Here is a 12333-nt window from a genome sequence, read left to right on the forward strand (position 1 = left end):
AACTTTAATTTTTTTCCGTATGAGTTCCCAAATATTCCAGAACCATTTATTGAAAGTTTCCTCCCTTCACTCACAACCTTGAAGTACCATATTTGTCAGAAATATGATGTCCATATGATTCAAATTTATTCAAATTGATTAAATTTTCAAAGTAAAAGACATTGCTAATAATAGCAGAAGAACAAGAGACATAAACAGGTTGTTCAAACAAACTGGGATGATGATCTCTCATCATAAAGCAGTGTTCATGTTTCTGGGCTCTCTGTTTTCTTCCATGTCTAACCATCTTTGCACGAGAACCCACTGTATCTTATTTCTTCAACTTTAGAATATGTTGTTTTTCTATTGAGTATGTCCTCTCATATGGTCCTTCAATATTGTCTTAGATATTCTTGACCTTGTGCTTTGTCATATAAATATCAGAACCACTTGGGATATCTCACCAAAAACAAAACAAAAAATCTGTTGTCTTTTAAAGTAAAATTTCACTGATTATGTAGCTCAATGACATATTTAAAATAATAAACTATGACCATAATATAGCTCTCCATTTATTTACATCTTCTTTATTTTTTTCTCAATAACTTTTATAGTTTTCTGTATAGAAGTGTTCAACATCTCTTGTTGGACTTATTCCTAGACATTTGAACATTTTTTGGACATTATTATAAATCCTTTTTCAAACATTTAAAAAGACTTTATATCACATAAAAATACAAATTAACTGTGTAAATTGTACTTGTAACCAGTAACACCTTACTTATTTTTAAATTCTAATAATTTAGACTTTAGATGAAAATAATTATCTGAAATATTATATTTGCTCTTATTTTCACATTATTATATATTTTATTATTCTTTAGTTACTGTATCAGCTAAGATCTTCACTAAGTTCTGATTAAGTAATTGCAATACACATCCTTATCTTATCAAATTACCAACCAATTTCTTCTCTAATTAAAAAAATTTTTATTGTTTCATTTTGAGTACTCATTATTGGGTACACACAAATTTAGAACTGTCATATTTTCCTAATGATCTGAATCTTTTTATCATTATGAGGTGTCTGTCTTTACTACTAGAATAGGAAAACCTATTTTGCCTAATATAGCTGCATCTACTTTTATGGTCAGTGTTTGCCTCACATGTCTTTTCTATTCTTTTTTCTCTCAAATTTCATATTTATGTTAGAAATATGTTTCCTATGACAACATACAGTATGTTTTTAGCATATAGTATTTTAAAATCTAGTCTAACCATTTTTGTCTTTTAACTGGAATATTTAGTCAACTTACATTTGAAATAATTATTTAAATATTTGGAGTTTAGTATGATTCCTTGCTATTTGTCATTTCTGTTTAGTGTCTCTTTTCCTCTCTTTTTCTTTCCCTATTTTGGATTGATTATGTATTTTTCATTTTTCCTTTTTTCTCTTTGGTTTATTTTGGAAGTTATGGACCCTTTTACTATTCTTCTTTTGGTTACCTTAGAGAGTACAAAATGTATTGACTTATCAGAATCTAATATAATTGCACAGATATATGCCACTTCTGGATACATTTTAATAAAAGCACTGTTAAGTGAGTTTATTGTAGTGCAAACACCATAAAGCGTACTTACACAAACCTGGATAGTAAGTTTGCCATAGACCTAAGTTATATGGTGCAGTCTACTGTTCCTATGCAAAAACTCTCTATGGCATGTTACTGTAAAAACAACATGACATTAAGTCAAGCACAAGAGAAAATGATGCAGTCGGGAGACAGTAAACACAAGATACATGAGGCTGCAGCCATTGTAACATTTCATACTGTTTTACAGCACACTGGTTTTTTATAAGTAGAAAAATTACCCTGTAAAATAATTATTAAAACTTACATTATAGTAACTACATAAATCAGTGACATAGTCATTTATTATCATTTTCAAGTATTATGTACTCTACATAATTGTATCTGCTATACTTTTATGTAACTGGCAGCACAGCAGGTTTGTTTACACCAGCATCATCAAACACATGAGTAAAATTTTGCACTACAACATTATGATGGCTCTGATATCACCAGACAATAGGAATTTTTCAGCTCCATTCTGATTTATGGGACCACCAAGGTAGATGTAGTCTTTTGTTGACCAAAATGCTATTATGCAGCACATGACAGTGATTGTACTTTCATTCTCTTCCCAGAAAATGCAAGGACTTTAGAAATTTTACCTTCATTTTCTATGGTCAAAATTTATTTTAATTTATCATATTCCTAAGTTTTCTTGCTCTTTGTTCCTTTTTTACAACTTTGATGTTCCTTTTACATAAAGAATATTCTCTAGAATTTTTTGAAGTCTGCTGATAATAAACTCTCTGAGCCTTTGTTTGCCTGAAAATACCTTGAGGAATGTTTTTCCTGGGTGTAGAGTAATTCTGGGTTGGCAGGGCTTTTGGTGTTGTTTTTCTCAGCATGTTAAGGAATCAGTCTACAATCTCTGGCTCCATAATTTCTGTTGATTTATGTGTTGTCCCTCAAACTGCTGCTCCCCTGAGGGTACTTCACCTTTTTATTACATTTTTATCTTATTTCTTTTATGATCCTTTCTTATAGTCTCTGGACTTCTACAGTTTTACTAAAATGTGACTAGAGATGGATTTCCTTGTGGTATTCTATTTGGGGGTTGAATAGGGTTTCTGAAATCTGTGAATTGATGTTTACATTAGTTTTAGAATACACATTTTAAAAGTTAGATCTTTAAATATTATTCTGCCTCATACTGTCTCATCTTCTCTTGTCCTATTAAGCATTTTCTTACTGTTTTCAGTTGTTTACCCTTTCTTTTATATCTTCTCCCCTTTTCTCTCTCTGGGCTTACTTCTTATAGCTGTCTTTCTGAAAGAAATTATTTCTTCTGATTTGACAACTCACTTTTCTTCTATCTCTGATTTGTTGATAAGTCTTATCTATTTTGTTCTTTGTATATTGAGTTGTAGGGTTTCTATTTCATTTTTATCCAGATATGCAGTGCCTCTTCTAAATTTCTAGTTATTTTCTGAAATGCTTAGTCTTGACTTTTATCACTGTTCCAATATTTGCAGCACTGCACTTGTTTGCATTCTTCGTGTGTGTGTGCGCTTGTTTTATGTTGCCATGGCTCCTCACTGATCCAATTATCTTTGATTATGTGCTGGATATTGTATTTTAAAAAGCAGGCTATAAAAATAATTTGAGGTTTAGGAGTAATCTGTCCCCAGAGATGATTTTTATTTCCTTCTGCCATGTGGCTCTGGGCAGTAGCAAACCAGAACAATTATAACCCAATACCAAGAATTGGAATTTTGGGGGCTGTCCAATGACTTACTTTAGGGCTGTGTTCTGAGCTGCTTCACTCATAATCATGGGGGTATAGCTCTTATGGTGCCAAATAAAAGCACATGAGTTATAATAGGAATTCCACTATTGACAGGTCCAAACTTTGCTTCCCTGTCCTTGAACATCATCAAAATCCTTGCTTCACTTCTCACTTACTTCTTTTGGATTAGAAAACATCCCTGGAGCAAAAGTGATCCCATTTTCCATATTCACCAGTTTATCCCAGATTGCTTAGTAATTCTTCATGATCATATCAGCTCTCCCTTGACTTTGGGCCAGTGCTTAGTTGTTTTGGTCTTTTAGTTGTTAAGAGGTCTGAGTTACCTAGTTCACCATTACAAGTTCTCCACATAAAATATGAATTGGATTCTAGTTTCTGCTCTGGAATTTACTAGTTGTTTTAACTTTCAACGATTTATTTACAGTCCATAGGCCTGTTCCTTCATATATAAAAAGAAGGATTTAACTAGAGTTGCTTGGGACCCTGAAGTTCAACTTGATTAACCAAGTCTACTCGATTAGCACAATTTACTCTAGATCACCAACTAGATTTTAGGATAAAAAGCCCAAAGAGAAGAATTACAGAATGCAGTGACTATTGTTTTTCTTGCTTTCCTATAGCTAAGGGAATCTAGAATATAGTAGATGCTAGTATTTTAAGGGAAAAAAAGGAATGCAAGGAAGATTTGCTAAAAATTTTTTTTCAGTGGAGGCACTATCATCAGGGATGTCAGTACTGTCAGTCCAAGAACACCATTTTATAGTCCTGTCACTTCCGAAATTGGGTGAAAACAAGAAGAGGGCTGAGATCAGTCTGGCTAAGAGGAATCTCAGGAAACATTATTAGCCAGTCCACCAGCTTTGTAGGAGTTAGGAAGTGCAGTGTTTCAAGCCCTATTCTAAGGAGTACATTTGACAAAGGTTTATATTAATCAAAGAGGCTTCTGTCCCCCATTCAGCATTGCATTAAGCCATCCCATTGCTGTAACTATCTGTATTGGAAGATGAAAGTCAAGAGCCTTTATAAGAAAACACAAGAATCCAGCTGACAGTGAAACCTTTGCAACCCCTCTTTGCTTGACAGTCTTTCCTACTACATTTTTCTTTTTGCAGTTTCTTGGCATTGTTTATAAGACACCTGCTTCTCAACTCCTTGTGATCCCACAAAAATTATATCAGGGAAGATAAAGGACAATAAAAAGGGAAGGCCAAATTATCACCAGGCATATCTTTAATAGTTTAAAAACTGGAGGATTGTAATAGAATACTAATCTCATAGAATGAATGGTCAGAAACGCTGGCCAAGGCAAGCGTTATTTTTATAACCCAAACTTTAATGGGGCTGCTCTCCTATATTCAATTTAATATCTGTTTTTAAGCCTCCCTTTGACAATCAGAGTATTTCTCTTTTGACTTCCAGAAATCTATCTGTGAAATAAATTACAGTATTATAATTTTTCCTATGGCTATCAAGAAAGTATAGCAATCTCATAGATTACTACATTGTCAAGATTTTGCACATCTGATTGATGCATTAATAGCAATCACTAAAAATTTTCAATATAAAAATAGAAAATAGAAACCCGTATCAAAGTTAATGGGTATGAACAGCCAACAGAGCTGAATTACAAAATGCAGTGACATTACAGAGCTGACCTTACAAAGGAAATTAAAGGTCTGTTTTGGGATGGTAGTTTTATTGCTAAAGAAACATGAAAACTATTAGTACTGCAAATGCAGGTAATAAAGCTCTGAGTTTGGCCTTGTATTTCCAGTCTCTAAGGGGAAGAAAGTCTACCTAAGAACAGGATGTTAGTTGAGGGATTGTGTCGAATTAAGAAAATGAATGGATGGTCGGCCACAAAACTTTCCTCAAACGTAAGTGCGCAGAAGGCAACGATGGCTGCTGTAGCAGCTGCTGCCTCTGTGCCCTCCTCATTTACTTCCACAAAAGACTTGTGGATGATTTTTGAAATAAAAAGATCACTGGTTCCTGACATGCCAGACAGATCAGCCCTGTTATTAAAGAGATCCTCTATACCCAGGCAGGCTAGGTGTGAGTTGAGGTTGTAGCTCTCCTCCAGCTTGAACTTGGGCAAGTGAACATTGACTTCAGTGCTATGCAGATTCTCAGGTTTGGTCCACTCATGCAGTTTTTCCAAAGTCAATTGTTCCTCGATCTGGAATGACAATGGGCAAACAGAACAGGTGAGAACAATTTCATTCATATAAGTAAGGTAATGAAACATTATTTAAACGAATGGACTCATAATATCAGTTGCTAATTAGCTTCCTTCATGTTTTGTGCCAGAACAGACTCCATTTGGAGGATTTCATTTCTTTTTAGCAATTGGTGATAATGGAACAGAGCTGTGTTCCAAGCTATTAAGGGCCCAAGTAACAGGGACTCTGGACATCGGCTCTACCAACTATCCATCCATCACCCACCCACGCATCCATCCATCCAGGCCTTCTTAAACCTCTTCCACCCTGGAATACTGTGATAAGAGACAAATGTGGAAATACAATTAAAATAAGGAACACCTTGACTTTAATACATTCTTTATACATGCAAATGGCTAATATTAAACCCCTTCCTGATAACAAGTTTGGTTAGGAAGAGGGTAAAGAAAAACCACAAAACAGACTAGAGACACTAAAGAAAAAACATAATCTTCACAGTTTTACCTTAGCCTGGCAAGAAAGGGCATCAACTTTAAATTATATATAATAAACATCATACATAGTTCACGTTAGAAAACAGCCTTAGCTTTCAAGCTAATGTATCACACAAGTCTTTTCTACCATGTAGTTCTTAGAAATTTAATTCACAATCTATATGAATCGTGATGAGAATGAGCAGCGTAATACTAGGATTTCATAGTACAAGATAAAACTATATACCAGACATGTTTTGGGCTTTTTTAATTTTAAAAAATTTGTTTCAGTAAAACAATTCTAATTTTGCTGCACTTTCCTCTAAAGTTTATTTAAGGGAGTTTCCATGAGCTGCCACTGACCTATGTTAAATTTAATAGGTATCTTTAAGTGGCCCCCACCAGAACCATTCACTGACAATAGCTGAAAAGTTAAACTCTTAGGGCTTCCGAGTAGCAAACATTGATGGGCTAATTCACAAAAGAATGCAAAGAACTGAAAAGGACAATCAAGCAGTATCAGTAAACACGTAAGAACCTATCACATGGCATACACACAAGGCAGAATTGATACATCAGAAGGAAACATGGAACACCAGTGCAGGGGCTGTTACCTTCTTCAGACCTGTGGACTCATCCTCAATGTCATCTGGCAGCAGGATAACCATGCTGAGCTCCTTGCCTTGGTAAGGCAGTTCCAACATACGACACTTAAGGTCCTCGATGTAGCCATATGGAAATTTATCCTTCTGATACATCATTTTCACTGTTTTTGTGTCTTTCTGGACAGTTGGAAAAACAAGTCGCTCACATTATTATCTGCTCTCTTTTAGAGCAAAGAGTAGTTTTATAACTACATCACCTCACCTTATTCAGTCTGAAAGGTACATTGGTCGTGGCCTGTTTACTGAATTTCTTCTGCCAGTTTCCTTTGAAATAGATGGCATTAACTAGCACAAGTTTAGTCATATTATCGACCACACCTACAGCCAACAATTCTGGAATTTTCCCTAAAAAGATAAAGTATTTAAAAAAATTCACATATCAGAATTCCAAATTTGAACTGACATTTCTTTAATAAGCTCTAAAATTCAATTCAAATAGATACTTTTTACTTAATTTCCTTTAACATATTAGGTTAGGAAGGCCCTACCAGGATGTTTCAATGTTAAATAAACCAACTAAAAGGGTTTAAGAGCTAAAAACAGGAAAAATTTCTGGAATGTATGAGAAACAATAAGCCTTATTTTGTGAATGGTCATTCTTTTTCAGGCATAAAAAAGATTCCTTAATGAAAATGGTTTTAGTTACTAGTAAATAAATTGCTTCTTCAAATCCTCCAAGTGGAAGCTACTCTCATAAAAAAGATTGTAACAAGTATCCAAAGGGTAGTAACAGTTACTCCACCACACACAATTTCCCCCGTGACCACAGCATGGCAGTGAAGAACTCCTTGTATGGGATACAGGTGTTCAGTAGGTGCCTTGACTCACTCCGTGACTAGAGAATTATAGCGGGAAAACAGCTGAGACAGAGCCAGTGCCACCTACTACCCCTGCACTCAGGCAAGATGTTGGCAAAAATATTTATGGCCACAGCAGTTTATGTCACAAGTATCAAGATATTCTTTTCATAATGTGACCAGGCTGGATTTTCCTCAAAAGTTTACCCTTTCTATTTTACATTCAATGTTAATTTTAATTTTAAAAGGTAGCTTTGAGAACTTACTGGAAAAAATATTTAGCTGCTTCAGTTAAATCATGTTGAAGTTTCCACTTTGGGGTATTTCTACATTTGAAAGCTGTCTACCACTGGGCAGCGGCAGAGTTTATTGCCAAGGTCAGGATGAGGGCAGAGGAAAAGGGCAGGGGAATCATTTGCTGGTTGGGAAGGTGGAAAGAAGAAAAAAAAAAGACCAGTGTGTAATGACTACACTGGACCCACTCTCTCACCTTCTGTCTGCCCTTTGACCCACTCATTTATCACCTTTCTTGCATCTTCAGAGGCACGCTGAAAATCCACACTGGCCAATTCAGCACCATACATTTTCTGAGTTGAAGCTAAGAACTCCTGTTGGAAAGAAAGAAAAAGAGACAGAGCGTGGCAAGGGGAAGGAAAGGAAGAAAAGAAAGAAAGAAGAAAGAAAATGCGTTGAGTAACTCCTACTACATACGGAAATGGCTTTCTAAAATCCTTAAAGCAACAGAATTTGCCCTAAAAGCCATACATTTTACTGTAACAAAAAAAAAATTCTAACCCTTATACTTTTTGCATTATGGTAAAAACATATAACATAAAATTTACCATCTTATCCATTTTTAAGTGAACAGTTATATAGTTTTGGTATTATATAAAATTGACCAACTCTTTTCCAACTTCTGATTAATATTTTCATAAATAAGTATATACTGATTGCTCTTGGAAGTAACTTATGGAATTCACTCTTGCTTTAGTAAAACAGCCAGAGTCAATCTGTTCATTGTGAAGACTATGAAGTGAAATCATATCAATTAATGGGGATATTGTCATGTTTTCATCCTGCATCATTTTCTGAATGTTTATAAAAATAAAAACTGTCTTCTGTGACTTGATTGTGCTGAAGAATGTCTGCATTGTCTAGTAAATTTTAGAACATGACCATAAAGTACTTACAGAGAGGAAATTACAGGTTTTCTCGCCGTATAACCTATTAGCAAGTTTCAGAATATAGGGAGCTCCATGCTTATTGATATCAGCATTCAGACTCTGAAATCTTGAATGAATATCCTCGACTGCATCAAAATGAAGAGTCTAAAATGTAAAAAAAATTCTTTCTATAACCATTTATTTTGAAACTGATTCCTTGGCATTTGCTTCTATCAAATTAGATTAATATGTTTTTATTATGAATTATTGATAATTCCCAGCCCAATACTTAATTAATTTTTCATTGGAGAACAAATAATAGAGAATCTAAAATTTATAACTTTGTGAGAAATAAAAATAACATTTGAAGCTGTTTCATATCACTTTTTGTTACAATTATAGTTCCACAAATACGAGTGCCTAATAAGCTAAGTATTTACACATCTGCTTTTTCCAACAAAATCATAAATGTATATTCATATGTAAATTCTGTATCAAATATAGTTTTAATGAAAGTTCTCAGAAATAAACAGTAAAAATAAGAATCATCACCTATGCAAAAACACAAAGATATTACAGATTAAGAGGTTTTGTAAGTTACACTATCAGTAACTCATTTAAAAATAACACCTATAAACTTAATATTTGGCAAAAATTTAATTCCCACACTACAAATCAAGTGTCCCTTTATGGTTTTATGAGGCCTGGGCTGGTTCCTTGTTTTAACATGCAAAGAACAAACCTATGCAATATACAAAGTTCAGTTACTTACCAAAATATGGAATGTTTGCATAGTTGTTATAATCGAATACAAATGTAAGGGAACCCCTAAAACTATTTTTGAGGTAATAAAATCCCTGGTGGATTTTGGAAAACTTTAATATACTTTTAATATCTGCAGTGTTAAAAATGGTTGGTTTTCATAACATATAGTAACAGAAGCACTGTGGCTGGAACAGGTCAATAAACTTGAATCTAAGGATGGACCTTGCTTAATTACAGACACCATATAATTTGTGATGGGTATGTTAGAAAGACTTTTGCTTTTGGGACTCATTTCCCCTAGTTTCAAGGAGAGCCGGAGTTCCCCTCTCAGAATTAAAGAACAAGTAGCCCTCCACACCCAACAAGGTCAGGTGGAAGGCTAGGCGACTATGCATTACTGCTTCTTCTCCTACTGTAAGAGTGACCTATATCATCCAGGGCTTGGTACTGTCTCTGCAGCTGCCACACCTCACCTCTGTCCTTTTCTTGTAGTGCCCTCCTGCTCACACAGGCACTCAGTGCCAGATACAGGACTAGGCTTCAGGAGTGCAGAAGCACACGGTCACCAGTTCCCTCAAAAAGGCGACACTGCCAACTTCTGTACTGTGATGTGTTTCCTATGTGTTATTTGTCCTTAAAAGTAACATTACATAAGAGGCACTATTTATGTGTAGCAGGTTACATGCAAAGCAGAAACACAAAATCTTAGTCCAAGAGGAGTTGCTCTAAAAAATTTGTCCACTGGAATAGAAGCAACACACTAACAAGGGTTTCTGTAGCTTTCTTCACTGCTGAATCTTCAGCCAAAGAAAAAACAGTACCTGGTACATAGTATATGCTTAGTAAAAACTCGATTGTGATTGAAAGCCTGCATAAAAATGAATTGTTCTTGGGGCTTTTCTGAAAGTCTGGCCTTATAACGTATACTCGTGGAACACAAAAATTTTAAATTTATTTATTTATCTTAGAAGGAGGAGAGAAGAAAAGTTCTTTTCCCTCGATCTGAGGGATTTCCCAGGATGTGCCCTGATGTCATTCGGCCGAAATACAATTTTTAAAATACACCGTAAGTATGGTGATTGGGGAGGAGGGAGAGAAGTGTAGAAGGGTAATGAAAAAATACAATAAAAATTTTAAAACATAATGAAGTAAAATACACTGTAAGAGCTCAAAGGTACACCTTTTTAGTACAAGCTTTCAGGGAAACCATACTATTTCTCTTTGTTTCTACTGACCTTGGACATCTGTGCTGCAGTAGTGCCTCTAGCCCCCAGAAGGATCATGGCCAGAGCTGATGAAATGCTTATGGGAGAGATGAAGATGTTTCCAGTAGGATTGGCCTCATTCAGGGTGCGGAAAAGGTCCACTGCAAACCAGGTGTTGGCCACACTCAGCTGTTCCATGGTGAAGGCTACAGTGTAGAACAGAGAGGCCCAAGCACACCAGCAAATCAGGCAGTGGCATGTCTCCATGTCTTCTTTGCCCTGAAACACCCTGGAACTTGTTCTTTTCTTTTCCCTCCTCTCCCTTCCCTCCCCCTTTCCTTTTTATCTTCCTTTTCCTCCCTCCCTCCCTCCCTTCCTTTATTAAAGAAGGAAAGAACACTGTCTCAGTAGCATAAATGTGGGAACTAGGGATAACTGTCCAAGGATCTATCAGCCACCCAGGTTCAGGACCCAGGGTATCCTAAAGGGCTCTGACCTTCGGGAGCACACATTTCTCACTCTTTACTTGAAATAAGAATGTTTCTATTAAAAAGTCATGCATTAAAGCAAATTCCACCAGAGTGATACAATTATCCTCATTTTTTTCAGTTGCTAATGTTTAGAGAGGTTAAGTGTCCCATAGCGGTATAAGATATGAGAGTTTGAAAACCCAACACAGGCCCCAGGATCAGATGCTGCAGGCCACCAGCCAGAAGGTGGCAAGCATCCTCTATGACACTCCCTCCTGGTGCAGGTGACCCAGCCTTCCAACTGGGTTTGGCTGCCAGCTTACCAGTCGTGACTTCTCTGAGAGGCTTAGCTTCCCCACATACAGACAAGGAAGAAGAGTTGTGCGGGCTGCTTTGCTTGCAAGTAATACACTGAATTATTATTGCTGTTGTTGGAAATTAATCTGTAGGGTCACCCTGGCCTCCTCTCCCTCCTTCTTTCCCTCCATCCTCAGAAATGGGAAGCGCCCCCCGCCCCCATTCCCTGGACTGCCTAGAAAATTTCACAGACAGCTCAGGGAGGAAGGGAGTTCCGGAAGTAAGAAAGAAAAATACTCCGATCTCAGTTCACGGCTCTGGCTTCCAGCCACATTAGCCCAATTTCCGTCCCTCGCAGCCAGGCCTGCCCCAGCGCCCAGGACTTATTGCGGGGTATCCAGTCTCGCCCGGGAGCTGCGGCACTGCGGACTTGGGGTCGGGGTGGGGGTGAGAGTGGGGTGCAAAGCAGTCCGGGCAAACACGCAGGGGTCGCGGCCTCCCCAGGGCACGGAGGGCCAGGCCTGTGTCGGGCGGAGGAGGCTCGCAGATCCGAGCCCTGGGGGCCCTCCCCTGCCTGCCACCCCAGTCCCACTTCCTCCAAGGTCCTCGGGCCCGGCCCTACCCGCTGCTCACTGCTTGGGTGGTGCTCCGGATCCGGGAATGACGGAAGCGCCTGCAGCGCTTTTATGTGATTGCAGAAGTGGGGCGCGGCTGCCCTGGGGCGGGGGAGGGGAGGAGGGAGCGTTCACTGGGCGGGCACAACACTGGCTCTTCCCCGAAGATGACTTCCTAGGAGTGTGGGCGTTGCCTTGTAGAAGCCTAGCCGAGGGTGGACTCCACCTTTTTGAGTCTGAGCAAACTCAGATCTGTGGCAAAGACCTGATGGCCTGTCTTGCCCAAGGTGTGAATGACTGAGATAACATAACATGTCACTTCTTAGAGGGCTAACTAGCCC

At 37.5% G+C, this 12333-nt stretch overlaps 1 protein-coding gene across 4 annotated transcripts; it reads right to left on the reverse strand.

Annotated features, from left to right (window-relative positions):
• Positions 1–540: 540 nt before the first annotated feature.
• SERPINB1 (serpin family B member 1) lies at positions 541–12109 on the reverse strand. 4 transcript variants are annotated; one of them, XM_037145370.2, is made up of 8 exons: positions 12001–12075; positions 11405–11477; positions 10642–10817; positions 8669–8806; positions 7969–8086; positions 6884–7026; positions 6631–6798; positions 541–5539 (listed from the first exon to the last, which is right to left on the reverse strand). In XM_037145370.2, exons 3-8 carry the CDS (start codon positions 10807–10809, stop codon positions 5138–5140), a joined length of 1137 nt encoding a protein of 378 aa, XP_037001265.2. In that variant the 5' UTR covers positions 10810–10817; positions 11405–11477; positions 12001–12075; the 3' UTR covers positions 541–5137. The 4 variants fall into 4 exon arrangements, with proteins under 4 accessions (XP_037001265.2, XP_037001246.2, XP_037001251.2 ...); XM_037145351.2 differs by having other exon boundaries at positions 11405–11472; positions 12001–12025; XM_037145356.2 differs by lacking the exon at positions 11405–11477 and having other exon boundaries at positions 12012–12109.
• Positions 12110–12333: the final 224 nt, after the last annotated feature.

Source organism: Artibeus jamaicensis, unplaced genomic scaffold (genome assembly GCF_021234435.1).
Source record: "Artibeus jamaicensis isolate MK-2021 breed Jamaican fruit bat unplaced genomic scaffold, CSHL_Jam_final contig_594, whole genome shotgun sequence".
NCBI classification, from domain to species: domain Eukaryota; kingdom Metazoa; phylum Chordata; class Mammalia; order Chiroptera; family Phyllostomidae; genus Artibeus; species Artibeus jamaicensis.

Bases quoted from the DNA above. Each gene is read 5' to 3' on its own strand.
- SERPINB1 (XM_037145356.2), bottom strand. From the start codon at position 10,809: ATGGAACAGCTGAGTGTGGCCAACACCTGGTTTGCAGTGGACCTTTTC. The intron at 8,087-8,668 runs GTAAGTACTTTA...TCTTTCCAACAG, and splicing joins AAACCTGTAATTTCCTCTCT to GAGTTCTTAGCTTCAACTCA. The intron at 5,540-6,630 runs GTAACAGCCCCT...TTGTCATTCCAG, and splicing joins AGTCCACAGGTCTGAAGAAG to ATCGAGGAACAATTGACTTT.